The following is a 27,466-nucleotide window of genomic DNA, read 5'->3' as shown; positions in this document are numbered from 1 at the left end:
ACCCAGACCCCCTCCTCTCTCCTCCCAGCCCCAGACCACGGGTCCCACGCCCCTAGTGCTGGGCTCCCCTGACTTTGGGTCCTGGCCTCCTTCCCAGGCATCTCAGGTAGGGTGAGAGGGGTGGGGGGAGAGGGGGTGCGGTCCTGAGAGGGTCTCCTGTAATGATGCTTCTCTCTCCTGAATGAGACTCCGTCTGGCTGCGGGGCACCTGGAGCACTCTTGGGGTGGCCTCCTGGTCAGCGAGGGCATCACTGTGTGAGCGTGTCCAGTCTCCTCTGGGGGCCCAAGCTGGACCCCAGCCCCCCTTGGGGGCCCGTACCCTCCCTGTGTGCCTTCCAGAGAGCTCTCAGCCTGGGCGTGGCTGCCGTGTCAGCCTGTTCCAGGCACCATTCACCATCATGTGGGGTGTGTGTGCACACGCGTGTTCCCCACCTCCATTTTCACGCACTCACAGCCCCCACTGGGTGAGCTCATGGCGTGTGGCTCCCAGGACTGCCTGCCTGCTTCCCGTCTCCTCAGGCCTGACCCTTGCTAGTTTCTGATCTTGTACTTTTATAAAACAGCCTCGATGGGGGACTTCATGATCGGCCGCTTCACACATCTCTGTAGGGGGATTCCTACTAACGAGTGCTGGGCCAGAGGGCAAGTGTGTGTGTAACTTCTTGCACTCTTGTCAGCGAGGGGTGAGGGCTGGACTCGATGGTGCCCGGCGGCCAGGACCGTGGCCCCAGAGGCGGCCCTGTGCCCGGTTCTGACTTGGCATCCACGCAGCCTCGGGTAGCAGGTTGTGGGAGGAAGGGCCAAGCTGGACACTGGCCCCCAGCTCAGGACCTGCCCAGAGGAGCCAGTGGGCTTGTGTGGCTGGGGTGGCGTGAGGTTTCTGAGCCTCCTCCTCGGCCATGTCTGTGCACGTCCAGTGGACCCTCTTTACCAGGAGATGTGGCAGGGAAGGCTGGGGTGCTGGGTGAGGGGAAGCAGGAGGTGGGAGGGCCCTACTTAATTGGAGTGGTTATCCTGGGAGTGACAGGTGCGCAGGTGCTCTCTGGGGGGGGCGGGTGGAAAGGTGGATGTGGCAGGTGGAGCGTAGGAGGCAGAATCAGGTGTCCATGGGATACTGTGGGCGCCGGACCCAGGGGTAGGGAGAGGTGCCCAGCTGGACTGCAGGACTGAGGCTGGGGACTGTGGCTTCGCTTGATTCCTGCTCAGGATGAAAACCCCCAAAGCCCAGGAAATTCAGCTCTGGGATTGCAATCTAGTGTGGTGGCTGAGGGAGGGGGTGGGCAGGGGGCCAGGCTGGCAGGGAGGGGAGATGACCTCACTGGCACCATTTGCTGTGGACACGAGGGCTGCATGGGGAAGGAGGCAGGAGCCCTGGCCTCCCAGAGTGGCATTGCTTTGGCAGCCTGTCTTGTCCACCTTGACTCCAGCGCCTGCCACTGCCTGTCTACTTCTCCTGGGTCCCTCCCCAATTCCCCCACCATGTACAATCTGTTAGCCTCTGCTTCAGATGTTCCCTCAGCCCCTGAAGAATGTGCTGTCCATCTTTTCTTTACATTAAAAAAAAGTCAGGTATAACTTATACACAGGAAAGTACAAACTTCAAGACACTACTTGATGAGCTTCTATAAATGTATTAATGCATACCTGTACGGCATCAAGATACAGAAAGATTCAGAACATTTTCAATTCTCTAGAACATTCCTCGGAGCCCCTCCCAGTCCATATCCCTCTCTCCCCAAGGCTAATTGATAGCCTGATTTCTAACAGCATAGATTAATTTTGCTTGGTTTTGAGCTTCACGGAACCAGAATCATACAGTTGGGCTTTTGCTTGTGGTTTCTTTCACTCACGTTATCTGTGCGATTCCCCCACGTAGTTGGACATGTTGGTGATTTTCTCTTCTTCATTACTCTGTACTATTCCACTGTGTTGGGACTATTGCAAACAATAGCTTGTTGTACAATAGTTCAGCATTCATTTACCCATCCTGCTGGATGTCTGGGCTGAAGCCAGTGTTTGGCTATTAGGAATAAAACTCTCCTGAATATTTGTGTATATGTCTTTTAGTGGACGTAAGTGTTTACTTATATTATATTTATAAATGTTGGTATATATGATTGCTGACTCTTTGGCTGCATGAATGATTAGATTTAGGAGGAACTGCCAAACATTTCCCCAAAGAAATGATACCTTCTGGCTACATTTTATTTTGCTTTGGAAATTCCACTTTTGCTTCGAAAGCCTGTCTCAAATGCCAGCTCTCCTGGCATCCTGATGGATAACAGCACTGGTCACTTGTGTGTCAGCTCTGAAGACGCAGCTGTGTCCCTCTTCTCTGTTCTATCTGTAGGGCCTGGAGCCTCATGGGTGCTTCGTAAAATGAATAGATGAATTTACATGCCTGGCCCCGTGTCTGGAGTTTCACATAGGTTATCTGATGTGAGTCACTGGCTGGGAAGTCGGTAGTCATGGCCCTGTTCTCCAGGTGAGGAAACTGAGGCTTGTCCGGAAAGCAGGGGAAGCCCGCAGCACTGTCTCCCCCCGAAGCCTCTGCTCATTCCACAGCTCTTGGCGGCATGTGTTTGGAATTTCTTGCTCTTTTTCAGCTCGCCCACTTTGATTTCACTCGGCCTCATATTCTAGTCCGGGGGTTGTTGAATTAAATCTCGTGGGTGACCTAGTTAGCTTGTGACCCAGCCAGCTCCTGAAGGATCTGTCAGCTTTTCCTCCATCCTGAGTCTGTGCCCTAGAATCAGGGCTTTCCATGTTGGGATGGGGTGGGAAGGCCGAAGAAGCCCACCTGTATGAAATTAAAGCCCTTTTCTGGCATGGCCAAAATCCCTTTCCATCGGGTGTGACAATCCCAGAGACCACAGGCTGGCCACCGTCACTCGCATTTTCCAAGTGAGAAAACTGGAGCTCAGGCAGGTGATGTGACCTGTCTAGAGTTGTCACGGAGCCTGGGATGAGGGCCTTGGCCTTGAACTCTGGCCTTCCGGGCATGTGCTGTAGTGTTGTAGGGGTGGTCTGAGAGCTGATGGAGAATGGGAGTTAGGCTGAGAATCCAGCAAGGGTTGTCTCTGGGCTGCTTTGGGGAGCTGGAAAGGCTCTTTCAGGTCATTGATTTACTAAGTGCTCTTTTAGAGCCCAGAAAGCTCTGCTGGGTGTTTCAGGGGCAGATCCCCAGAGGAGCCTGGAGGCCACTGTCCGTGGTCCTGAAATTGGACTTGGTGGTTGGGGAGCAGAGGAGGGCGGTAGAGCTGGCCTTGGGGGCGCTGTGGTGTCCCAGGAGGTGTTATCCTGCCAATTTTGGTGGGAGCTGGGCATGTGGCTGGGCAGACGGTGCGGGTGCCTTGATATTTTAATTGAAGCCTGGAGACACAGTTGCTCTCTCTGCTGCGCTAACAATGTACAGAATAAATAATTCAGTGGTGGCTGTGTTGTGCCTGCTGTTCCCACCCATGGGGGTGGCCACACATGTGCCCAACATGCAAGCTGCCGGGTGAGCCAGGAGCTGCTATTATGGGCTGGTGGCTGGGCCAGAGGTGGCACATTGCCATTCTAACAGAGCTCTGGTCACCTCTCAACCTCTGAGAATTGGTATCCTCCCAGGCAGCTCCTGAGGAGAGGTGAGTGGAACGTGGGGCCAGCTGCTCCCATGTGCTGCAGTTAAGTGGCACTTAAAGGTCCGTTTGTCCTCAGAGCAGCCTGAAATGGCAGCAACCTGGAGGAAAAGCCCCTCTTAATGGGCATTCTCCCTGGGCTGTGTTTGAACGGGTTCCATTGGATTCAGCAAATATTTATGGAGCTCTAAGTTTATGCAAGATACCGGAGCAGGTGGTGGGGATGGGAGAAAGTGCCAGTGAATAAATCTGGGTCCTTCCTGGATGGGGTGGTAGGACATGCATGTGATTTGTCACAACTCAAGTTGGAGGTGTGGGAGGGCTGTGGTGGAGGCGCAGGTGAGGGTGTGAGGGGGCTCAGAGGAGGGAGAGGTCAGTTCTGACAAGGCATGCATAGGTGGCTGCCTGGAGGAGGTGTCCTGCAGGCAGAGAGGGAGCCATGACGGTGCTCCAGTGGAAGGGACAAGTATGGTTGGAACTTCAGGTGTGTCTGGTATGGATGCAGCAGGGCTTGTGACCTGGGAGAGGGTCACTGGAGAGAGAGTTGGGAAGGATTAGGAGCCAAGGCCAAGAGCGTGGATTTGATCCAGTAGGATGGTGCCTTGGTCCGGTTTGGGGTTAAAATATTCCTTTGGGTGTGGAATGGAGGGTTGGTTGCAAGTTAAGACCTGAGGCGGAGAGAGTGGTTAGGAGACCAATGGAACATTTCAGATTGGAGGTTATGGTGGCCTTAAATGTAGTGTTATTCGTTCACTCATTCATTCCTTCATTTGCCAATCAGTGGGTCATATGTTAGACTAGGTTAGGAATAGAGCAGGGAACAAAATCACATGCAATCCTTGCCCACATGGAGCTGGCCTTCTAGCAGGGGAGAAAGACAGTAAACATGCCATAACTCATGTGGCGACAGGTGCCGTGGAGGAAAATGGCAGAGGGCCAGAGGTTTCGAGAGTGACGGAGGAGGCAAAGGGCTAGTCTACGGTGGTCAGGGAAGGGGCTTTTGAATATAGACTGAGGCAAGTGAGGAAGGGAGCCAGGTGCCTGGCTGGTGTGGGGGTGAAGGGCACGGCCGGGGTCAGGGCCCCAAAGCTGGAGCAGCCCTGGTCCATCTGAGGAATGTGGAGACTGCTCGGAGAGGAGAGTGCTGCTGAGCTGGGTCCACAGGAGCTCTGGGTCCCGGGACACAGAGTGACTGTCCACTCCAGGGGCACGAGCGGCCTTTGGAGAGTCTTAAGCAGAAAGTGACGGGATCAGATTTATGGTTTCACAGGCTGCTGTGTGTGGACTGAATGTGTCGCCATGTCCGAGGCAGGCACGGAGGAGTTTGTGTGCAATGGCCCTCCCTCCCTTTCTCCCCTTCTGCCAGGGACAACCAGCCCCCTGCCCTCTCCCCAGAAGGCCCCTGAAGGGGCTTCCCGGAGGCCTGGCAATTCTGCAGAGCCCTGTTCTTCCTGCCCCCTGCCCCACACCCTTGGTCCCCAAACTTGAGCTGCCACAGCTGGGACCCCCAGCCTGCCTCGATGGGCCTGGTCCAGGGCCCTCTCTGAGCCCCAGGCACCACGCGTTGAGTATCATGGCAAATGTCTCCCTCACGGAGCTGGTGTGAGGTTTAAGTGGGAGAAAGTCTGTGGAAGCAGTAGAGGGGAAGCCGTGATTATTATAGATGTCAGAGCTGGAGGGCAGAGCAAACGAGAATGGTCCAGGGGGGGCCCAAGAGTAGTTATTTAGGAACCTGTGACTCCAGCCCTGGCTGGAACATACGTGGATTCAAAGCCTGCAGGGAGGAGGTGTTTAGGGAAGCGGATGCTGGACAGACTGCTGAGGAGATGGAGGGTGCGGGGCGCACCCTGGCCCTGAGGGTGAGGCAGTGACCCCTGATGCCTGGGCCCTAAGCTGGGGACTGAGTCCCATCCCTGCAGGAGGTACTGTCTCAGTTTCCCCTGTACCCTGAGTGCCCTCCAGCCCCTCCCCACCAAGAGGTGGGAGCCAGGAGGGTGTTTCCTCTTACAGCCTGCTGTGGGCATCAGGAGGGGCGGAGTGGTCCCTGCAGTCAGGCCTGAGCTGACTGGTGACTGGGGGCTCCCCAGTTTCTCTGTGGGGTGGAAGATGGGGAGCGTGAGCAATGCCCCCGCCCCCCAAATGAGGACACTCCAATGCGCACAGCAGGCTCCATCCCTCCCTGGGACGGTGGTTGAGTTAACTGTTGCTTGTATTTCTGGCCCCTGGAGGAGGGCATGGCAACCCACTCCAGGATCTTTGCCTGGAGAATCCCCACGGACAGAGGAGCCTGGCAGGCTACAGTCCATGGGGTTGCAAAGAGTTGGACACGACTGAGCGACTAAGTACCCAGCATGTGTTTTTGGTTGAGAGCTGGCAGTGAGGCCCAGACTGGGGGTGCGTTCATCGCGGGGCTGCTTCTGGGGAAAGCCATCCAATTGCTGTGGGGAGCTGCGGGCCTGCTGAGGTCCTCCACGCGCCGCTGATAGAGCTGTGAGCAGGGAGACACTGCCTCCCTGGGGCAGGGGCACGGGGAACTAAAAGAAAGGGCCCGTTTAATTTAATTCTGTGTTTTATTGCTTGTTGGATAAATAACCTTCATTAAGATGGAAGGTGGGGGATGGACCGGGAAGTTTGATTAATTTCGAGCTGGTTTCTCATTTGTTAATTTTCTCCCAGTTCAGCAGGATTATTAAAACAAATTATAGACACTGCTCTCTCCTCCCTGGGCTGGAGGGGAGCTTGGTTCACAGGGGGACCCCGCTCCCCTTTTCTACTACAGTTATTTAGGTACAATTTGGGGTGAGGGACAAGGCCTTCTCCATCTCAAGGTCTCTGGACAAGGCCCTCGTTTCCTGTTGGGGGTCTTCATGTCCCTCAGTCTCATGGAAGAGCTGGATATGGAGGGAATGGCAGGGGGTGCTGGTTAGCCAGGGCACCCCACCTCCAGCAGGGCCTCTTGGGGTGAGGGACAGACTTGCCAAGTCCAGCCGCCACCTCCACCCACGCTATTCAGGGTAGCAGGGCAGGTGGGCGAGCATGGCGGTTAGACACACAGCCTCTGGGCGCCCCCTGTGGTGCCCAGTCCCTTGGCCCCCGTCCACCCTCACTGACCCTGTTTAGGCCCATTAACCCTCACCCACCTTGGACCTGCAGACTGGATCTCCCGTTGGATAGATCGGCCCCAGAGAAACTGCCCCTTGCTGGGTGGTAACGGGCGACCGTGGTCAGCTCTTTCCTGCTCACTGTGGACAGCTGAGAATTCCAGCTGCTTGATGGGCAGCTGGGCAGGTGATGATGTATCAGGGGATGTTATGAACATTCTTTTGTGCTCCCCAAAATGTACAGTAAATGCTGTCCCTGCTGCCCCTGCCAGTACTGATTATATTGGAGTGTGTGTGTGTGTGTGTGTGGGCACACACATTCACGTTTATTTATCACCATGAGCCACTGTCAGCGTGTGTGTGCTTGTGTGTCTGGGGTGTGTGTGTGTGTGACCCAGGGTGTGCCCGTGTGAGCTTGTGTTCCTGAACATGGGGCCAGGTGTGTCAGGGACCCTCAGGTAGACCGAGTGTGTGTGCCTGGCTCAGAGCATGCGGCGTGTCTCTAGGTGTATCTGGGTGACTCAGATGTACTGATACTTCTGTGCATGTGTGTGTGTGCATGGCTGTGTACCTGGGTGTCTGTGGAGTGGCCTGGGGTGAGCGCCTCTGTGCGTGTGTGCGTGTGTGCGTGCGCCTCTCCGGGACGCCCTTGGCACATGCACATGAGCGGGCCCTCCGGTCTGGGTGGACTGACGGAGCCTCCCCGGCCTGGCAGGCCTGCAGGCGTGCTCGTGTCTGTGTGTGATCCCTCCTTCCCGGCCCTGCTCCCATCGGCTGATACTCTGCAGCGTGAGGCTGAATTATCTGGAGTGTCCACCTTGCCCCCGCCACCCTGGGGGTGACCGTGGGGAGACCTGTCTCCGCCTACCTTCTTGTGGCCTGGGGACCACAGGAGTCCCCTGGAAAGAGGCTACTCCCAGTTGGCTCCTGACCCTCCACTCCCTGAGTGCGCCCTGGAGGATCACCCAGCAGTTTCATGTCCAGGTCTGAGCTGGAGGAAGGCGAGGGTGCAGGAGAGCGGCCAGGCAGGGCAGATGGCCCTCCAGCCGGGGCCAGGGCAGGGGGCCAGCCTGACCTCTGACTCCTGAGCTGAGGAGCGGGCGAGATGCCTCTGTCCCTGTGACTCACAGGCGGTAGGGCTGCCAGTCCTGTGAGGCGCAGCTCACTTCAGACGCCTCCTCCAAGAGAGAGGAGTTATATTAAGATGGTGAGAAGGGCCGAGGGTCAGGGGACAGGAGGGGGTGGGGCTGATTCAGGTGAGCTGTTCCGTGACAGCCTGGCTGAGAAGGTGATGTTTGATCAGAGACGTGAATGAGTGAAGGGGTGCGCCCTGTGTGTGAGGGGGGCGGGAGCCAGCAGGACAGAGGGCAGAGCAGGTGCAAAGGCCCGGAGGCCAGACCACGCTGGGGCTCAGGGACTGTTTGGGGAGGTCAGTGTGGCCGGAGGGAAGCGAGTCGGGGCAGGGGGTCGGTAAGAGCTGAGGTCCGCGAGGCCGCAGGTGTAGGGAAGGTGCGTGGGGGACTCTCTGAATTCGGTGCCTGTGGCCGCTGGCCCCTGGGAAAGGCCTGGATGCACTGAGGCAAGATCCCTTGCCGGGCTCTGCTCCCAGCGGGACCTGCTGGGCCTGGCTTCCTGGGCAGTACTCTGGGGACTTCCCTGGTGGCCCAGTGGCTAACACCCCATGCTCCCAATGCGGGGGCCAGGGTTGGATCCTTGGTCAGGGAACTAGATCCTGTGTGTGTTAGCTGCTCAATCTTGTCCGATTCTTTGTGGCACCATGAACTGTAGCCCCACAGGCTCCTCTGTCCATGGAATTCTCCAGGTAAGAATTTTTGAGGGGGTTGCCATTTCCTGCTCCAGGGGATCTTCCCAACCCAGGGATCGAACCCAGGTCTCCTGCACTGCAGGCGGACTGTTTACCATCTGAGCCACCAGGCAAGCCCCAGATTCTAGATGCCAGAACTAGAGTTCACGTGCCGCAGTGAGGATCAAAGATCCCGCGCGCCCCAACTGAGGCCCAGCGCAGCCAAATAAATGGATGAGTAAATCAATTTTAATAAAAAGGAGGCAGACCTTTGCCGCCCCTCTGGCTTTTACGGAGATTCTGGGGCAGGGGCCCAGGTTGTGGACACGGTGGGAGGGACCCAGATCCACTCCGGGCTTCCCTCTGAGAGAAGTGTCAGCTCAGATCACCAGTTGCTGGAAACTGGACACATGGGCTGGGACAGGGGGAGCCTGTGGGCATGTCCTGCCTGTCTCCTCATGGTCTGGACAGGCCCCAGACGTGCTGGTGGCTCTCGCCGCGGGCTTGGAGGGAGGCTGGGCAGCAGGGTGGAAGGATTCCCGCCTCTGGCATCGATAGACCTGGGTTTCCCTCAGTAGCTGAGGAATTGAGGCCAACGACTTCTCTCCCATCTGCAGGTCATTGCCTCTAAAATGCAGATAGTAATGTCCACCTGGAAGGGGTGTTGTCCGGAGTAAAGGAGCGAGCTTGAAAGGCACGGTTGCAGGTCAGAACCCAGAGCAGACCTGGGTTGAGCATGGTGGGCGGTTCTCCTGAGAGGCGCCCTCGGGATGGAGGAGAGCTTGGGAGGGAAGTGCTGGGGCCGGTGCCTCCGTGAGCTGGTCCCTTGCTGGTGGCCTGGGACCCGCCCCCTGGGGCTGCTGGGGCACAGCCGAGAGCAGGTCCTCAGTGCTGGGCAGGGCCCTGCGGTCCCCACCCTCTCCCAGTACCGGGCACTCTGGGAGCAGGAGGAATGTGATGGCTGGGTGGAATCAGATGTTTGCAGGTTTCTGCAGTAGATGGAGGGTCTGGGGGGACAGCCTCCCACCAAATCACACCTGTTGTCCTTGGGCCCTTCCAGGGTGAGGCCGCATTTCTGGACTGAGCATCACAAAGGCAGCGCAGTGGAGCTGAGGGTGTCGGAGGTGAATCAGTCTCTCCTCCTCTCCCCGGGGAGGTGGCAGAGCGCGGTGGCAGGGGGAGCCTGGCGGCGACGGGCAAGTGATTCAACTCCTCTGGGCCTCAGTTTCCTCACCTGTACAGCAGGCTGAATGCTAGCACCCCGGGGGGCAGGTGTCTGGTGAGGAACATGAGAGCTGAGACCAGAGCCGGGCGCACAGGAGGCACCCACTCAACGTTAGGTATTATTGTGATTGTTGTTTCACGGTTATTAGGTGAGGAACCTGGGGCCCAGGATGGAAGACAGGCTGGTTTGAGAATACATGGTGACTTAGTGACAGGCAGAACTCAGGCTCTTCCATCGGGCCAGCTTCCAGCACAGCAGAGGGTGCTGGCAATAGGGCTGAGAGCGGGGTGGCCTCCCCGCTGCCCTGGGCTGAGTCCCTGGCCCCTCCTCACCCTGCTGGGCCACTGGGGCAGCTGCAGAACCCCCAGAGCATGGGTACCTTGAGGAAACAGGCTTAGCCCAGAGGATAAGCAGGCAGCTGGCCCTGGACAACTTGGTTGCCTGGGTCCCAGCTTCAGACTCTTCCTCCGGTCTTGGCTGGATTCAGAGTTTAGGGGAGGGCTCACTGAGAGTTTGTCACAGGAGGGTAACGCTTGGAGCTGGAGGGCTTTTTGGGGAAGTTTGATGCGTCTGTCTGTCTCCATGCACCCTCGCCTCTCACCTGGACGAGGAAGCGTCCCTCTGCACTTGGTGGCGCCTGTCTGAGCCTTGGATCTGCTTTGGTGCAGCTGTGTCTCGTTCTGTGCTCTCCCATCCTCTCTGTGTTTGCCTTTCCTCGAACCAGCCACGGGCTCCAGGCCACAGGGCCTTTGCACCTGCCTCATCTTCCATCTGGGCTGTTTTTCCTTCTTCATCTAGGTATTGCCTACCTGTTCTTCGGGTGTCAACTCACGCCTCCTCCTCAGGGGGGGTGCCCTAAGCAGATTCAGGGCCTTATTCCAGGTTCTCACGGGCCCCAGACCTCTTCCCAGCACATCTCAGAGGCTGGATGTGTTGCTATGTGCATCCAGTTAGAGACCATCTCTCCCGCAGGACTCTGTTCCATGAGGACAGGGGCTGGTCTGCGTTTGCTCACTGTGGTCTCCCCGGTGTCCACCATGGCACGGGGCAGAGTGAGTGCTCAGTAAGTATACTCTGAATGAATGCATGAAGGGACGAGAGGCCCGTATCACCTCCGTCCTTACCGGGGCCCAGGAGAGGTGGGGGTGGAGCTGGAGATGGGACTTCCCTAGAGGGGCCCCTGGGGTGGTATGGCCTCCTTCCTGAGGGTGCTGGTGAGAGATGAGTCAGCGCCAGGCACGCCCAGAGCCTGAGGACAGTGGCGGTGGGGGGCAGCAGAAATGGGGGAGGTCCTTGGAGGTAGGTGGCTCCCTGCAGGCTGGATTCTCAGCAGCTGGCTCTGCCCCAGGGCCATTGGGAGGCAGTGCTGGGTCTGGGCTGGGGACAGACAGCAGGGAGCAGGGAGAGGTGATGCTCTGTGAGTGGCCGCCGCTAGCCTGCCTGTGGTCTTGGCTGAATGGCCGCACTTGGCCAGCCCCTTCCCCACTCTGCCCATTACTCAGGCCCCCTTGCTCCAGTGGGACCTCCGCCCTGCCAGCCTGGCAGTGGGCGGGCTGTGACATAAATTACTTGGAGCGATGACCCTGTGACTTTTATCGGCTCACGTGTTCAATAATGTTCACATGTCCCATTATATCATATTATATTAATACAGAGTCCTATATTCCACGCAGCACAGCACATTAACCTGACTTGGTAGGACACTGGGCAGACGCCGTGGTTGATCTCTCCCTCTTGGCCACGCCCCCATCACTGCCCCCCAGATGAGTCCTTCCAGATGCTCCAGAGGCACCCTGTTCAGAGGTTGTCCCGGCCCTGCCCCCGACTCCCGCAGCTTGGAGAGGTGGCTCAGTGGGTGCTGTGGACCAGGCTTCTGGATGTCACCCCCACATTATGGAGGCCCTGGCCTCTGCCCTTACCTTGCAAGCCCAGGGGGTCATTAAACCTCCATGGAACAGATGTGGAAGCTGAGACTCAGAGATGGGAGGTGTTGGGATCTAGAGATGTGATGAGGAAAGGCCCAGAGCAAGGACTCTTGGCTCCCTGTGCTGGCTGCTTCCCAGGGGGGTGGGCAATGTGGGCAGAGGGCAGGAGGCTGGCAACGGAAGCGGAGTGTGCGCCGGGGCAGGAGGACCCACGGGCCAGAGTCAGACAGACTCGAGTTCAGGTCGCGCTTTGCCACTTGCTGTGTGATTTTCTTTCATTTTCGGCTGCTCTGGGTCTTCATTGCAGAAAGCGATTTCCTTGTTGCGGTACACAGGCTTTCTCTCGTTGCAGAGCACGGGCTTAGTCGCCCCCTGGCATGTGCGATCTTAGTTCCCTGACCAGGGATTGGACCCTGTGTCCTCTGCATCGGAAGGCAGATTCTTAGCCACTGGCCCCCAGGGAAGTCCTCTTGCTGTGTGATTTTGTTTCCGTATTTTCTTGGGCTCCAGTGGTCTCATCTGAAAAACGGAGGTAATAATAGCCTTTGCTTCATGGGGTTGTGGTATGCACATTAAATGAGAAAGTCCCCATGGGGTGCTTGGCGTGGAATGGGTGCTCCTGAAATGGTAGTTCCTGGGTCCTTTAGGATTCCAGTCACACCTGTGCAGCCTCTGCCCGCTGCCACCCCGCCCGGCTTGCAGGACGGCCGGTCCTGGCCCAACTGTTCCAGGTGTCAGGTCCCTGCTGAGCCTCACCCTCAGCTTGGCCCCCCGGGGTACAGCAGCAGCTTGGGCTGGTCCTGAGCCCCCGGCCCTTGGACATGTGGGCATGGCCTGGTGCCCAGTGCTGCCCAGCACCCTGGCTCACAGGCAGCCTTGTGGCACAGAGAGAGCCCTGCTTGGCCATCCAGCGGGCCGGGGTGGGATGTGACCCTGGGCGCAGGCCTCAGCTCTGAGCCGCGGCCTCTCGTGTCAATCAGGGCGAAGGTTTCCTCTCTCCGGGCGTGGGGAGAGCCAACAGGAGTGTCTGTGTCAGTGCATCGTCTGACTCAGATGCGTAACAACAGCTCCTGGCAGCTTGGATATTTGTGTCTCTTTCCAGGCTTTCATACCTGTTCACTCATGTGAGCCCCACAATGAGGTTGACAGAGGCCAAGTTCTCACCACTGTGCCCACTTGACAGATGAGGAGACTGAGGCTCACAGAAGCGGTGACTGGCCTGTGGTCACGCAGTGAGGTAGTGGGTAGAGGGTGAGGTGGCCTGCTTCTCGCCTCTGGAAACCTGGGCCTTGGACCCTTCTAGGCGAAGGGGGTGTAGCTGCTGTGACCCCACAGGGCTCCCCCCTCAGGCCCCACCCCTCCTCCCCGGCCTCTGGGCTCCTCCATCCCTCCGCCTCCCCCCATGTATGGCTTTTGACAAGGTTACGGAGTCAGCATGTAAGACCTGCAGAAATGAGTGTAATTTATTGATCTACATTTCGCTTATGAAATAGGACAAGTGCTGGTTTGAGGATCTTGTTTGCTCTCGCCCTTGTGCCGCCGGCTCCCCCGCCCGCCCCCCGGGCGCTCTTATCTGCGGTAATTCCTCGGAGCCTGCATCAGAACCCGCTTCTTTGTCAGCCCTGCAAGGCTCTCCACTCCACGCCCTCTATTCTTCTCCAGCCCCCATGCCTTATCGGGGGGCCCCCCTTTCCTGGGCTCCTAAGAAAACATATAATGTTTAAAAGGGTGAGACAAGGGACTGAATAAAGTGCTTTCTGGGGAAATATTTGTTCAAAGGCCTGTTGCCTGCATCTGTCTGGTTCTTTCCTGGAAAACATAATTCAGAGCAGGCCTGGAAATTAATCCAAGTGTCCGCTTGCTTTCCTGATACGAGGCTGGGTGGGTCCCGAGGACGGAGACATGCGGGTGGGGGATGGCCCCCCGCATGATTGCCTTCTCGGTTATCAGCGTGAAATTAGGGGGACAGGGCACAGCAGGCCCCAGGAGAGGCCGGAGCTGAGCCCTGGGGTGGGAGGAGGGAGCCCTCAGCATCTGTGAGCCGGGAACTGCTGTGGAGTGGCCCCTTTCTGCAGAGCAGCGCCCTTCAGTTGCCCAGATGAGGCACCAGACCACGTGAGAGTCAGAACGTGGCTGCATCTCTGTGACCTTGGCAAGGCCCTGAGGCTCTGAGCCTCGGTTTCCTCACTCATCTAGGGTGCTCAGGGGTCTGCTGGGCCTGTCCTCAGCTTGGGGTGGAGGGAGTGAAGTATTCCCTGCATTCATTGGGCCCGATGCTGTGCCAGGCGTCCCAGGACACAGTAGGGAATAAAGAGAGGCCCCTGGATTCATGGAGCTGACTTTTTAGGGGGAGATGGATAATAACTGAAATAAGGGGTTTCCCTGGTGGTCCAGTGGCTAAGACTCCGTGCTCCCAATGCAGGGGACCTAGGTTCAATCCCTGGTCAGGGAACTAGCTTCCACATGCCACAGTGAAGATTGAAGATCCCCCATGCTGCAACTAAGACCCACCTGGCCAAATACATAAATAAAACACTTAAAAATAAATGAAGTAAGCAGTAAATATAGAGCATGTTAGAGAGTGCTCATCGTCTTGAGGGAATCCAAGCCGGGCTTCCCTGGTGGCTCAGATGGTAAAGAATCCGCCCGCAATGCAGGAGACCTGGGTTCACATCCCTGGCTTGGGAAGATCCCCTGGAGAAGGAAATGACAACCCACTCCAGTTTTCTTGCCTGGAGAAGTCCTTGGACAGCGGAGCCTGGCAGGGTACCTGTAGTCTATGGAGTCACAAAGAGTCGAATGTGACTTTCACTTTCTCAAGCAGGCGAGGTAGAGATAGGGTACAGGGGAGGGAAAAGCCAGATTGGTGTTAAACGGGGGGTCTGAGAAGGTGATGTCTGCGTAGGCTTGAAGGGAAGGATGTGAACGAGTGGGCCACATGCCTATCTGGGGGGATTGCGGTCAGGCGGTGGGGACGGCCAGTGCAAAGGCTCCGAGGCAGAGTGTGCCTGGCCTGTTCAAGGGAAGAGCAAGGGGGCTGGTGTGGCTGCGGCTGTGTGAGCTGAGCCGAGGCGGGAGCCAGGACGGGGCTGGAGATGAAGTCAGAGATAATGTGTTGAAAATGCTTTGTTCAAATGCCAAGTGTTGTTGATCATTTTGACAGTGGGCTCTAGGCTTAGCTGTAAAGGGCATTTTATTAGCACCCGGCAGGGGCTCCCCGAAGAAGGCAGCTGTGTGAATTTCGCAGGAAGAGGGGAGGGCTGTGATGTCTTCTGTCTTCCAGCACCTTAAACATTTCAGTCCTTCTGGCTGCAAGATGATACGAGCTCTTTCCAAGCTATTTCCCTATTGTGGCGCCTGCAGGAAAAAGAGATCCGTTGTGACTGTGGTGCCGTGCTGCAGGGGTGGGAGGGGTAGGGGCCTGGTGAGGGGCCCTGACCTGGCCAGTGGGGTCCTGGTGACAGTGGAGGGACCTATACATGCTGACTTGTCTGGGGTCTCAGGAAGGGGGGAGTCAGGGGCCATGAACCCACTCTTTGGTAGCCACGGGTGGGGTTGGTGATCCTAATTAAAAGCTTGGATCCAAAAGGCTTGATGAGGGAATTTCTAATTAAATAAATTTCATCTCATCTGGGAAACAGAGGTTTGCATATGATAAGCATGAAATTAATAATTACGTTTAGAAATTAGCTGTTGCACCAAGCCAAGCCATTTACACAACCCTCAGGGGCTGGCCCCGACCCCGGCCCGATCCTTTGTAGTGGAGACGGATGGTCTGCCGGTCAGGAGCAGAGGCAGTGGCTGAGCAGAGGGGAAGCGGGGCTGGCCCTCCCCTCTGTGGCCGCCGGCCGTGCGGGAGTCCGCCTGGAGGCTGCCAGTGTCTCTGTCAGATCCTGTGTGTGAGCACACGTGTGTGTAGGCTCGCTTGTGAGGCTTGGGAGGCTGAGCTTTCACCGGAGAGTAAAATGGGCTCTGGAACTCATCCCTCTGGCTTTAAATCACGGCTGTGTGTCCTGGGCAAGCTCCTGGACCTTTCCGTACCCAGGTGTAGGGGAAATGAGCACCTCCTTCATACGGTTGTCGTAAGGTTAAAGGTGTTAGTCCTATAAGACCACTGGGCACAGTTCTTGGCACACAGTAAACACTCAATCAATGCTCATCCTCAGGAAGATGATGATTACGTGTGTGCGTGTGTGTGTGTGAATTTAATTCAGCTCAGCCCAAGCCAACCTGTGACGGGTGTGAGCCTGACATATCCAGGCTTTTGAGGTGGAGAAAAATAGAGCTCCCCCCTTGCTCTCGGGGAGCTAGAGCTCGCGCCCCCGTGTCCATCGGCATCAGGAGGAGGCGCTGCAAGAGCACACGGCTCCCGCTTCTCTGTGGCTGTAAACTCGTAAACTGAATGTACTTGCCGTGTTGTGTGTCCACGTGGCTTGGCTGGGTGCTCGTCCCACCTCCTCAGGGACCAGGCTGGCCCGGAACCAGTCAGGGCAGCAGGGTGATGAGACGCCCTGACCCTGAGTTGATGCACTTCCTGCTCACAGCTCAGGGGCCAGAACACGTCAGGTGGGGCATGAGGGGCGCGTCGTCAGATTTGCCAGTATCTGACGGGGAATGAGGGAGGGACGTCTCTCTAAGGACCGGCACCCACGTTGGCCACGTGTGGGCTCACTGAGCATTGTCTCTCCCACTGGAATGTCAGCTCCGTGAAGGCAGGGGTTGGGCTCTGTGGGTTCGCCCCAGTGTCAAATATTCTGCAAAGTGCTTAGTAGGTGCTCAGGGAAGCACTGAGTCAGTTCCATTGCTCAGTCATGTCCGACTCTTTGCGACCCCATGGACTGCAGCATGCCAGGCCTCCCTGTCCATCACCAGCTCCCTGAGTTTACTCAAACTCATGTCCATTGAGTCAGTGATGCCATCCAGCCATCTCATCCTCTGTCGTCCCCTTCTCCTCCTGCCTTCAATCTCTCCCAGCATCAGTGTCTTTTCCACAGCCTTGTCTAACTCAATGAAACTATGAGCCATGCCAAGTAGGGCCACCCAAGATGGGCAGGTCATGGTGGAGAGTTCTGACAAATCGCAGTCCACTGGAGAAGGGAATGGCAAACCACCTCAGTATTTTTGCCTTGAGAACCCCATGAACAGTATGAAAAAGCACTGAGTAAGTGAATTCACAGTGGCATCAGCAGAGTTTCTGGGGCCGGGCTGGGCCCTCTGTGGGAGGGGAGGCTGGCGGCCACGGAGCCAGGTGAGGGGCCCCACGGCATTGTGGGCAGATCTCACCGTCTGCCTGTTTTTTGGCCGTGCTCGTGTGGCCTAGTTCTCTGACCAGGGATTGAACCCTCATCCCCTGCACTGCAAGCCTGGAATCTTAACCACTGGACTGCCAGGGAAGCCCCAGATTTTACTGTCTTTTAGCATAGCACTTGCTGCCTTGGAGACTAACGTCTACTTCTCAGTCCAGGAGGGGACAGGCTGCCAGCCTGAGGGGCCTGTGTGACCCCGGCACAGGTTTGTGTCCAGGCCTGGGGTGGGGGCAGAGAGGGGGGCAGAAGGCCGAGTCCGGGAGCCCCGGGGTGGTGAGCAGGTTGATGGATCGCCTTGGGGCACAGGGCAGCGGGCCCCCAGTGACCCGACACTCGGGGGTCTGGAGCCAGTGGCCGGGCTGTGTCCGCAGGGGAGTGAGGTCTGGTTAAATGAGGGCGCCCTGAAGTGAGTGCCCAGGCTGGCCTGGCCTGGATTCCCTCAGGGTCTGTGGGGCAGTGGCTGGTGGCCCCCAGCTGGTCCAGTGGGTGGGTTGGGGGGTGGCGGAAGGTGGTCGTTTTTGGGGAAGGCCCGGGACAAGGCCCAGCACGGGGGGCGGACCGTCCTTCCATCGGGGCCCACCCCAGCCCTTCTGCAGACCACCCAGACGCCAGCCCAGCCTCCCCCCAGAGGTTCCCCCACTTTCCAGGCTCTGGAAGCCTGCTTTCTCTGCTCCTGAATACTGGGGCCCCCTCAGAGACGGGTGGTCAGGACTAAAGGCTGGCGCTCCTCTGTGTACCCCATGCACCCCTCTGCCGTACCCCAATTCCCCCCCTAACTGCCCTCCCCAGGCACCTTGAGTGCCCCCTGCCTCACCTCTCTGTGTGCCCCGTTTCTCCTCCCCAATCTGTTTGCACCCTTGGCCCACCCTGCCAGCCTCCACGCTCTCCTTGGGGTTCACAGTCCCACTTTCCCCCCAGTGAATCCCCGTGGCCTCCGACCCAGCCGGGAGCTTCAGCCTGGCGGCATCTCACTCTGGGGAGCTCCTTTCTGGCTCCTCTGGCGGCTGGTGCTCTGAAGGTGGGTTATTTAAATCCATGTTCTCTGCACCTGGCCGAGAGGAGATGATGGCTGATCCGCAAGGGTGTGGGGGGCGCCCGCTGTGTGCCCAGCTCTCAGTGAGACGCTATCTGCCCCCCCCAGGCTCTGGGGAGGTGGGGAGGCTGACAAGGGCATCTCTGCTCCTCCCGGTGCCAGCTCTGCAGCAAAGGCCTCGGGGAGGGTGCGCAGCTCAGCTGGCGAGGGAGGTTGGGGTGGAAGCCGGGCCCTGAGCCTTTGGAAGCTGGCCTTCCCTCTCGCCGACTCTCTGAACCACACTTTCCTGCCTGAGCAGCTTTCATGTACCCAGAAGCCTGGCTGCCTTTTTGTCTGTGAAGGAAACAGCTGATGCTGAGAGCCGGGCAGTGGAGGCACCATGCAGCCAAGATCAGAAGGGCAGGGATCAGGCGGCCACCCTGGGCTCTGACCAGCCTCACGCAGGGTCTCCCACATCCCAAGTGAGAGACGCTGCGGCCAGGCAGGTGGGGGTCCTGAGGTCGACCTGGGTCCTGGCTTGGACTGTGCTGGCGGCCAGAGGGGACTGCAGCCCCCAGCAGTGGCTGCCCAACCTGGCTTGTGGGTGGAATGGAAAGAGGAGAGTCAGCTGGGAGGGTGGATAGGGCCCCAGGCCAGGAGCTGGGTATGGGGACTTCCTCGGTGGTCCAGTGGCTAAGACCTCAGAGAAGTCTTAGCGTTTGATGTGAGAGGCCCCGGTTCAGTCCTTGGGGAACTCGATGCCACACGCAGCATGGAGATCCCACACACCGTGACGAAGGCCCAGTGCAGCCAAATTAAAAAAAAAAGAGCAGCTGGGTCTGCATCTTGTTTCTGTTCCTCCTGATGGCTCTGCTGCTCATTGGGCACTGTTTCCTCTCTGAGCCTCAGTTTCCTCACCTGGAAAATGGGCACAATGGTCCTAGTCTTGCTCCTGTCTAATAATATCTAGCATTTGCCAAGGGCCCTGTGTGCCAGGCACCGTTTTCAGCCCTGTGTGTGTCCTCTGTGGTGCCATCCTCTCTGTTGTTATTTGGGCCACTTTTTAGGGGTAGGGAGGCTGCTTGCTTGTCTAAGGTGGCACAGCTGGGTGGCGGAGCCCTGGGCAGGTTGGCTCCAGAGAGAGAGGTCTGAGGCCAGGGTTAGGGAGGCAGAGGGAGGGGGAGGGGCGCTGACGCACATACACTCAGGGGAAGGGGGCTGGGGCTCCTGGCAGCTGGCCCTAGGTTCCCTGGTGACAGCCGCGGACATTCCACTGCGTGACTTGGGCTTCCCCAGGCCAGGGTGAGGCACTGACTGCTCTGAACAAAACGCTGGCCTTGACAGGGCCCCAGCCTTCAGAGGCCATGGGGTCTGGGTCCCTGGTGGACTCTGAGATGCTGGGCAGCCTGTTCACCCCTTCGTCCTCCTCGGGATGGGAGGAGGCTATGGCGGGGACCTACCACTTTCAGGGGGTCCTCAGGCTGTGCTGGTGTGGGAGCCAGTGGCCGTGTCTGAGCCTTTGGCACCTGGGTACCACTTACATCCCGGCCGGAGTTGCCATGCCCAGGTGGGTGTGTGGGGCTGCTGGCTGGGCCTGGGGCGAGTTCAGAAGAGACTCGGGTTCCAGCACACAGACACGCATGCCTGTGCCTGTTCCCTCACACATGCACGCAAGTGCACACATGTCCCCTCTGCCTGAAAAGGCCCCCTTCACTTACGTGGTCCCTCCTTCACCACCTTGGGGTCCCGACTCAGTGTCGCCCTGCCAGAGGGGCATCCCCGGCCCTTCTCCCTCACACCCCCCGCGCCCTGCTTTCCTCTTCCTCCTTGCCCCCTGGCCCCGTCTACCCGCTCTGCCTCATCTGCCCCCGTCCACACTGGGAGCCCCACGGGGCAGTGTTCACCACCCGCACCTGCTTTCCGGGCTGGGCCCAGCAGGCTGTTGGTGTTCAGTGATTCGGTAGGAGGACTAAACTGATGCGTGTGCGGCATGCTCAGGGCATACGCTCCAGCACAGGCTCACACACGCACATGTCACACACACACACACGTGTGCGCACGCATGCTTGACATCCGTCTTTATTGTTTTCCAAGCCCGGAAGCAGCTCCTGTCTCCCCACGTGGCAGGGCCTCCTCGTCACTCCCAGAAGCCAGAGGGGGTGGGCGAGGGGGCCCTTATTCAAGTGCTGCCCCTGCAGCCCTTCAGCCCTTCTGCTCTTCCATACAGGTGAGACTTGGCTGGGTGCCAGCTGCAGACACACTGTGTGCCACTCCTGGTTGTCCCACCTGCCTCCTCCCCTTGCAGGGCGACCCCCAGATGCAGTGAGTGTTGGGTTTGGAGGTGCGATGAGCCCAGTTCCCTTGGCATCTCCCCAGTGACCTTGCCCAGCACAACGGGGGGAGCCTCAGAATACTTGCTGAATTGTTGGTCAGGCATCCTAACACTCAGGAGACTGTGCTCCGCGCCCCAGAGTAGCCCGAGTGCTCACAGGGCTCGGCGCTGTGTGAGGTCTGAGCGGGCTACCTGGAGGATGAGGGCTCCTGGGGGGCTGCCCGGAGGAGGTGACACAAGTGGGCCTTGATGCACTAGGAAGATTTGGATGTGGGGAGATGAGGTCATGGGCTTTGTGGGCAGAGGAAGACAGGCAGAGAGGAGGGAGAAACAGGTGGACAAATGGCCCCAGGGTAGGATGGCCGTAGTTGTCAGCTGCTGCTGAAACCTGGCTTCTGGCTGACTCTTGCCCCAGGAGGATGAGACATGAGGTTGTGCCGTCCCCAGTGCCTAGGACAGTGCTCAACACACAGTAGGTGCACAGGGTGTTAGGTGAGAGGAGGAGGGGGCCAGGGAGAGGGAAGCCTGGTGGTGGGGTGGGCGTGGCTGTCTTGAAGGAGAGGAATGTGCTCAGCGGGCACAGGGCAGGGCTCCCCAGGTGGTGCTAGAGGTAATGGAACCACCTATCGGTGCAGGAGACTCGAGGAGGCGTGATCCCTGCGCTAGGAAGATCCCCCAGAGAAGGACGTGGAAATCCATTCCAGCATGCCTGCCTGGGGAATCCCATGGACAGAGGAGCCTGGTGGGCTACAGTCCATGGGGTTGCAAAGAGTTGGATGCAACCGAAGCGACTTTGCACGCACCAGCTGCAGGGCGATGAGAGCTGAGGAGACGCCAGAAGACCACTGGGCCAAGTTGTCACAGGCCCCTGCCCATGGGGTGCTCCTTGCCTTTGCCACCCAACTCCAGGCTGGGGTGGGGGTGAGAGGGAGAGGGCTTGGAGGGCCAGCCAGTCCCAGGAGGTCTCCCCACTAAGCACAGCAGTAACTCTGTGACAGAGAGAGAGAGTGCGAGCGAGAGAGAGCGCTAGGGGTCAGGGGGAGGCCCCTGGGACAGTCTAGGGGTGAGAAACAGTCAGAGAGGGCGCTGTCCCGAGGAAGGGCAAGGGGACAGACTACTGCCCTCATCAGCGCCAGCCCTCAAGTGCTGACTGCCCGCCAGGCGCTGCCTGAGTTTCTCCCGTGAATTCCCACATGTGCCCCTCACAACCTCAGAAGAAAGGGATTGGAATTATTTCCATTTTGCAGCTGAGGAAACTGAGGTCCAGAGAGGTGACGTTACCTGCACCCAGGTTTCCCACATCTGGGATTTGAACCTGAGCACTTTAGCTCCCAAATTGCTGCTTGAACCCATCCTCCTGGGACCCTCAGGAGGGTCTGCAGCCGAGGGAGGGAGCCTGCGGGGGCGGCAGGAGGAGCTGGCAGAGGTGACCACGTGTAAGAGGATGCATATCCCCTGCACCCTGGTGGGGATGCTGTCTCTATCCCATCTTCTCAGTGCAGGCTCACTGAGGAGGCTCACGGGCAGATCAGGGGCCCTTCCTGGGCTCCTGAAATCAGGGGCCCTGAGCCCTCCTGCAGGCTGGCACACACACCCTGCAGGGACCCCCACCCTTGGTCCTCTGCCCTTTATGGGAGGCCATGTGTGTGCAGGGACAGGGCCGGGGCTCCCTGGGGGAGGCTCCGAGTCCTGGCACCTGGACAGCCGCCTGCCTGCCTGCCCGCTGGCCTGGCCCAGGCCGAGTGCCCAGCCGGGGGGAGAGGGGAGGGGGTTGGAAGCGGGGCTGAGCCTCCTGCGAGCCGCTCTGGCCCTCCTCTGGGCAGGCGCTGTTGACTCCAGCCCCAGCCCCGTGTTGGGAAAAAACATCAAAAGCAGGAGACAAGCTGCTTCTAATTAGGAGGCAAGTGCGTTTTCTGGGTGTGTGATCAGGGCCGGCAGAGGTGAGCTGGCGAACAAACAAAGCTCCGTCCTCTCTTGGGGACCTGCTGTGCTGGCCCTGCGTCTCTGCTGTCAGCTCCAGATTCAGGGCGCGTCTCTCCAGAGCAATGACCCTGGGGGTGACGTTTATTTTGTTCTGTTTTATTGTCCGAAAATGTTAAATGTGGCCATTTCAGATGCCCACAAAAGTACAGTGAGCAGGGCAGTGTGCCTCCATCACACCCGCGTCACCGGACAGCCGTCAGCTCTCGGCCAGCGTCATTTCTCCTTCCACGCGTCCTGCCTCAGTTCTTTTGAAGGAAATCCCAGGCTTCATCATATCACGTCATCCCTAAGTATTTTAGTACATGCCCCTGAAACAGTGGGTCTCAACTGGGACAGTTCTGCCCCCAGGGGACATTTGGCAACGTTGCGAGACGTTTCTGGTTGTTACTGGGGGAGGACGAGCTACTGGCATCAGTGGGTAGGGGACAGGGGTGCTGCTCGACACCCTGTGGTGCATGGGGCAGCTCCCCAACAAAGCATCGCAGCCCGCTTCCCTCCACAAGCATTAATAGTGCTGAGGCCGGGAAACCGCGCTAAGAGCTAGGGACTCTTAAAAACCAACCAAGCAACCACAGCTCTAACGCCATCGTCAGACCTTAAAAATAACGATACTTTCTGAATTAATCATCAAGTGTCCAGCCAGAGTCCGCCTTGTAGGGGGTGCTGCGTTCATGCTAAGTGTTCTCTAGGGCCGCAAGGACTGGGCCAGTTTTCAGACTCTGCTGACTCAGGCAGGCAGAGGGACCCGTGTGCTCCAGACCATTCCAATGGGGTTTGCTTTCTAAACATGTGCTGTATTTGCACGGTTCCACACAGAAAATTGGAGTAGGAGATGGCAGCCCATTTCAATACTCTTGCCTGGAAAATCCTGTGGACAGAGGAGCCTGGTGGGCTGCAGTCCACGGGGGTCACAAAGAGTCAGATACAACTGAGCGACCAACCAACAATAACATGGGAAAAATGCAGAGCGTGTAGGGTGGCCTGTCTCCTCCAACCCCGCCCCCGGCCCCTGCACTCTCCAGGGAGGCAGCGCTGTGCTGCGGAGTTTCAGGGCAATCTGAGGATGTTCCGCCGTGGAAGCTGGACCCCCACTGTCCCTGGGGATGGGCACCCCTAGGCAGAGGCCAGGTGGGCAAACCCATGTGCAGGGGGCTCCCCGAGTCCTCCTGTTCTGGAATATTTTCCCATCCCCAGTTGCCATGCAGACTACAGTTCTGGCCGTGAGGTTTTTCCAGCCAGACTTGAGTCTTAATGATTCCCTCGGGGATCAGTCTTGGCAGCGACATCTGCCCAGATCGGTATGCCCACCCTTTCACCCTGTCACTGTGGCCAGTTGAGAGCAGAGCAGAGGGGACACAGGATGGGTACCTGCTGGTGTGGACCAAGCCAGGGGGTGGACAGTGGCGGCCACTGGCAGGCCCTGGGAGCTGGGGGCAGGTGAGGACCCTGTGAGGGGGGCTCAGGAGAGTGCACGCAGCCCCTTCCAGTCCCTGTGGATGCTGGATGTTCACCTCGGAGGAAGGGCGGCTTCGGGCCTCCGGGTCCCACCTTTGCCTGGGGGGCCAGGTGGGAAGCCTGGGGGCAGGAAGGCGCCCTGTGACTGGGGGAGCTGGGCGAGGACCATGAGGTCCGAGTCTGCGGGAGTGGCTGTGGCCCTGGGCTGGCCCTGCCCCCAGGGGCTCTGGGTCCCAGGCTGTGGAGAGAGGCCCCACTCCCTCTGGCCTCCCAGGAGTCCATCCTGGGTGGGGAGGGGGCAGGGGGAGCTGGAGCTGGGCTCTGTGCCCTCTGAGCTGGGCAGGAGGAAGGAGCCAGGGCCCAGAGGGAGCTGTGAGGACGTGGAAGGCTCCTGGGGGGCAGGGGCTGGACTGGAGAAGCCCTCGGGTCCCCGCTGCATCCCCGGGCCAATGCTCACCCAGCCGGGGCTGCTCCCCAGCCAGTATCTCCCAGCTCTTTGTCAGCTGAGGCTCCCAGAGGCTCCCGGGGTGTGTGTGTGTGTGTGTGCACGCGTGTGTGTGCTATCCATGATGGCTCTGGGATGTGTATGTGTGGGTGACAGAGGGCCCACCAGCCCCAGGACTTGGTTGAGGCGAATTGGAAGACTTTCTGGTGGAGGAGGGCTTGATGCGTATCAGCCACTCCCGTCTCACCCTGGTGCCAGCCTCACTCCTGCTGGGAGTTGGCGGGTATCTGGGGAGATGCAGGATCGGGGAGCTGAGCGAGAGGTGGGGGGCAGGCATCGGGACCCTGAGCAGAGCCGGGGCAGGGCTGACCAACAGCTGGCCCAGCTCTCAGCCTCGGTTTCCTCCTCTGTTGGGTGGGGCTGGGACCTGCTCATCCCACGTCAAGAGGGCTCCCCTGGGTTGAGAGGAGACCATGCCCACGGGAAGGGCTGGGACGGTCCCCAGGCGGGAGGCCGGTTGGGGTGTAGGGGCTGACGCTGGCCAGGCAGGGTAGGGTGCCAGCCGCCCCCATCAGCGGCCCCTCTCGCCCCCCAGATCCCCCAGATCAGCTACGCCTCCACAGCTCCCGACCTGAGTGACAACAGCCGCTACGACTTCTTCTCCCGGGTGGTCCCCTCGGACACGTACCAGGCCCAGGCCATGGTGGACATCGTGCGTGCCCTCAAGTGGAACTACGTGTCCACGCTGGCCTCGGAGGGCAGCTATGGCGAGAGCGGCGTGGAGGCCTTCATGCAGAAGTCCCGAGAGGATGGTGAGTTTGCCCGCGGGCTCCCGCTCAGGGCTGGGGCGGGGCTGTCCCCGCGGGGGCCGCTCCGGTTCCTGCCGTGTGCTCTCCTCCTGTCCCGGGGCCCCCTTCCTGGGCCTGAGCCTGTGGCCTCGTGGGCGGGCGGCTGGGTGGCTCCTGGAGGTGGGGGGTGGGCACGAATGGCTCCTGTGGACACGGCCAGGCAGATGGAGGAACCGTCCGTATTCTGGGCACGGGACCCTGTTCTTGGGCAGAGAGGAGGGGAAGGAGATGGGTATGGAGGGGCCCTTGTTCATGGGGGTCTCAGGGACCCAGGAGCCAGGGCCATCCTGGGAGCAAGGGTTTGTTCGCAGGACTGAGAATTCAGACGACTCCTTACAACTGAGCCATCTGCTCAGGTGAGAGGCAGGTGCCGCGGGTGGGGCTGTGTGGCCTCAGTGGGTGGCATCTAGGGGGAGGATGGGACAGTGGCTTGCTGTCCTCGGATCCTCCCCACTTACCGCCAGCCCCCCTTCCCCCACGGAACTCTCTGCCCTCCCAAATTGCTATCCTCAAAGTGATAAAGGTTTTAGTTATCAGCGAGTAATGAGGGGCTAAGATAGGGTTAGCTCCGGCAGGCCCACACTTGGACCTCTGAGCTGGCCTTTCCAATGGCCCTGCCGGGGAGGGCAGCCATGTGGGGCAGCGGTGGGGGGTGCGTCCAGGGCAGCAGACTGGCCCCTGGGTTGGGGGCTCCCGCTGGGTTGGCTGACTCAGGGGAGTGGGCTAGAGGGACGGCTCCCTTCGTGCGTGGGGCGTGGAGGAAAGCAGGAAGGGCCCCCTCCCCTCCTGGTAGACACCCCTCACCCCCGCAGAGGGAGCCCCTCCGCCTCCTCTCCCAAGGCCCTGTCACTAAATAGCTCGCTGTGGAGCCCTCGACCTTGGGGATGGCGTCTATATATTTATACCCGGATAACCCCAGGACTCTAATTGCTTCTCCTAAGGACCGCAGAGTGTCCAGAGGCGGGCGTCGGTAACACCCTGCGGGTATAATCCTGCTATAAATCTCGGATAAGCCCCTTTAATTGTACAGCCGAAGCCCGCGGGTGGTTGTAACCTGGCGGAGAGGGCGGCAGGGTGGTGGAAGTGGGGCAGGGCTGACGGATGGCTGTGGCTCCGGGCCCCCTGCGCCCCCGCCCTCCGCTCCAGCAGCTGGGCTCCCACAGCAGGAAGCTGGGGTGGACAGAGCCCACTCCCACCTGCAGGCAGGCTGGGCAACATCAGACCCCAGTCCCCAGCCCCTCCCTCTGAGGGCCCGCCAGTCCTTGGTTCCTTTGCTTAGACTTGGGCTCCTCTCCGCCCTGGCTCCATCCATCCTCCCCGGCAGGCTCCTCTCCTCCTTGATGGCTTAAATCCCTTCCCAAGCAAGCCCACGGGCTGTTTCAGCTGCAGCCTTGGTCAGATTTGGGGACAGAGGTGCTGGACAGGGGAGGGACAGAGGTCCAGAATCTTAGTGTCCAGAGGGACCGGGAAGACAACCCCTGGACTCACATGGCCCTCTCTATACTCCTGCACATGCTGAGCCCCCATTTATACCCAGCGTCCTGAGTCATCCACACTACCTGGTAAAGTAGGTACCCCCATTGCACAGGGGAGAAAGCTGAGGCGCAGAGAGACAGAGACCACATAATAACTGGCGACAGGTCACAGGGCAAGTTGGAGGTGGAGAAAGGATGTGAACCCGGGAGAGCGGCTCAGGACTTAACAGGCTTTAACTGTGTCGTATTTTTGTCACTCTGTCTTCTGCCCATTTCCCAGCGGCATAAACTGAGCCCCGTGTGGACCAGCCCTGTGCAGGGGTGGGGTATGACAGTCACACACATGCATACACACACCTTCGGCCTGGAGGGACACATGCTGTTGTAGGAGAGGCTTGGGATTGGGGTGAGGTCTGGGCATTGGGTTTTAGCTGAAGCTAAGGCTATTGTCTGAAGTTTCTGTGAGCATCTAATCAAGCGTTGAGTACTTTCTAGAAAATAGAAAGTCTGCTTAAGATTTTGTAAAGGACTTTTAGAAAAATAAGAGCTCAGGGCCACAGCTGCGCCTTCACAGTGCCCCCTGCCCCCTGCACTCTATCCCGTCACCAAAGATCTGGCTTCCCACCGGGCCGGACCTCCTGCGTCCACAGGCCCCCGCAGCTCCAGTGGGTCTCTCTGCCCTGCCTGCCAAATGAAATTTGATTTGGAGAACTGTCTTTAGCGAATGAAAAGAAAAGGGGAGAAAAAGCCACGCTTCAGCAGCCCAAATTGAAATCAGAATTGAGCGGCCAGCAGAAAGGGGCCACTGTACCTTGTAGCGTAATCCCTGTGAGAGATTAAAGATGTCTCTGGCTGTATATTGTATTGATTTGTCCTCTGAAGTATAAATCATCTTTGAGTTGCTCAGAGGCGCACCAGAGAGTGGAGTGGTG

The 27,466-nt window shown here is 58.7% G+C and overlaps 1 protein-coding gene and 1 long non-coding RNA gene across 4 annotated transcripts in view; both read left to right on the top strand.

The window, feature by feature from the left end:
• The window catches only part of GRM4 (glutamate metabotropic receptor 4), a 114,996-nt gene that overhangs the window by 26,675 nt on the left and 60,855 nt on the right, over positions 1-27,466 (top strand). For all 3 annotated transcript variants that reach the window (XM_086370625.1, XM_086370622.1, XM_086370623.1), the window contains exon 3: positions 24,807-25,023. In XM_086370625.1, coding sequence (XP_086226751.1) covers positions 24,807-25,023 — 217 coding nt within the window. The remainder of the gene's footprint in view (positions 1-24,806; positions 25,024-27,466) is intronic.
• On the top strand, positions 10,721-13,425 carry LOC147346608 (uncharacterized). Its single transcript, XR_015152687.1, has 3 exons — positions 10,721-10,816; positions 12,031-12,210; positions 12,781-13,425. It is a non-coding gene; the product is annotated as an uncharacterized LOC147346608 (long non-coding RNA).

This window comes from Bos grunniens, chromosome 23 (assembly GCF_055505025.1).
Source record: "Bos grunniens cultivar Pamir isolate PY7600 chromosome 23, Bosgru_T2T1.0, whole genome shotgun sequence".
Lineage (NCBI taxonomy): Eukaryota > Metazoa > Chordata > Mammalia > Artiodactyla > Bovidae > Bos > Bos grunniens.
This window is presented reverse-complemented; position numbering and strand designations above follow the sequence as displayed.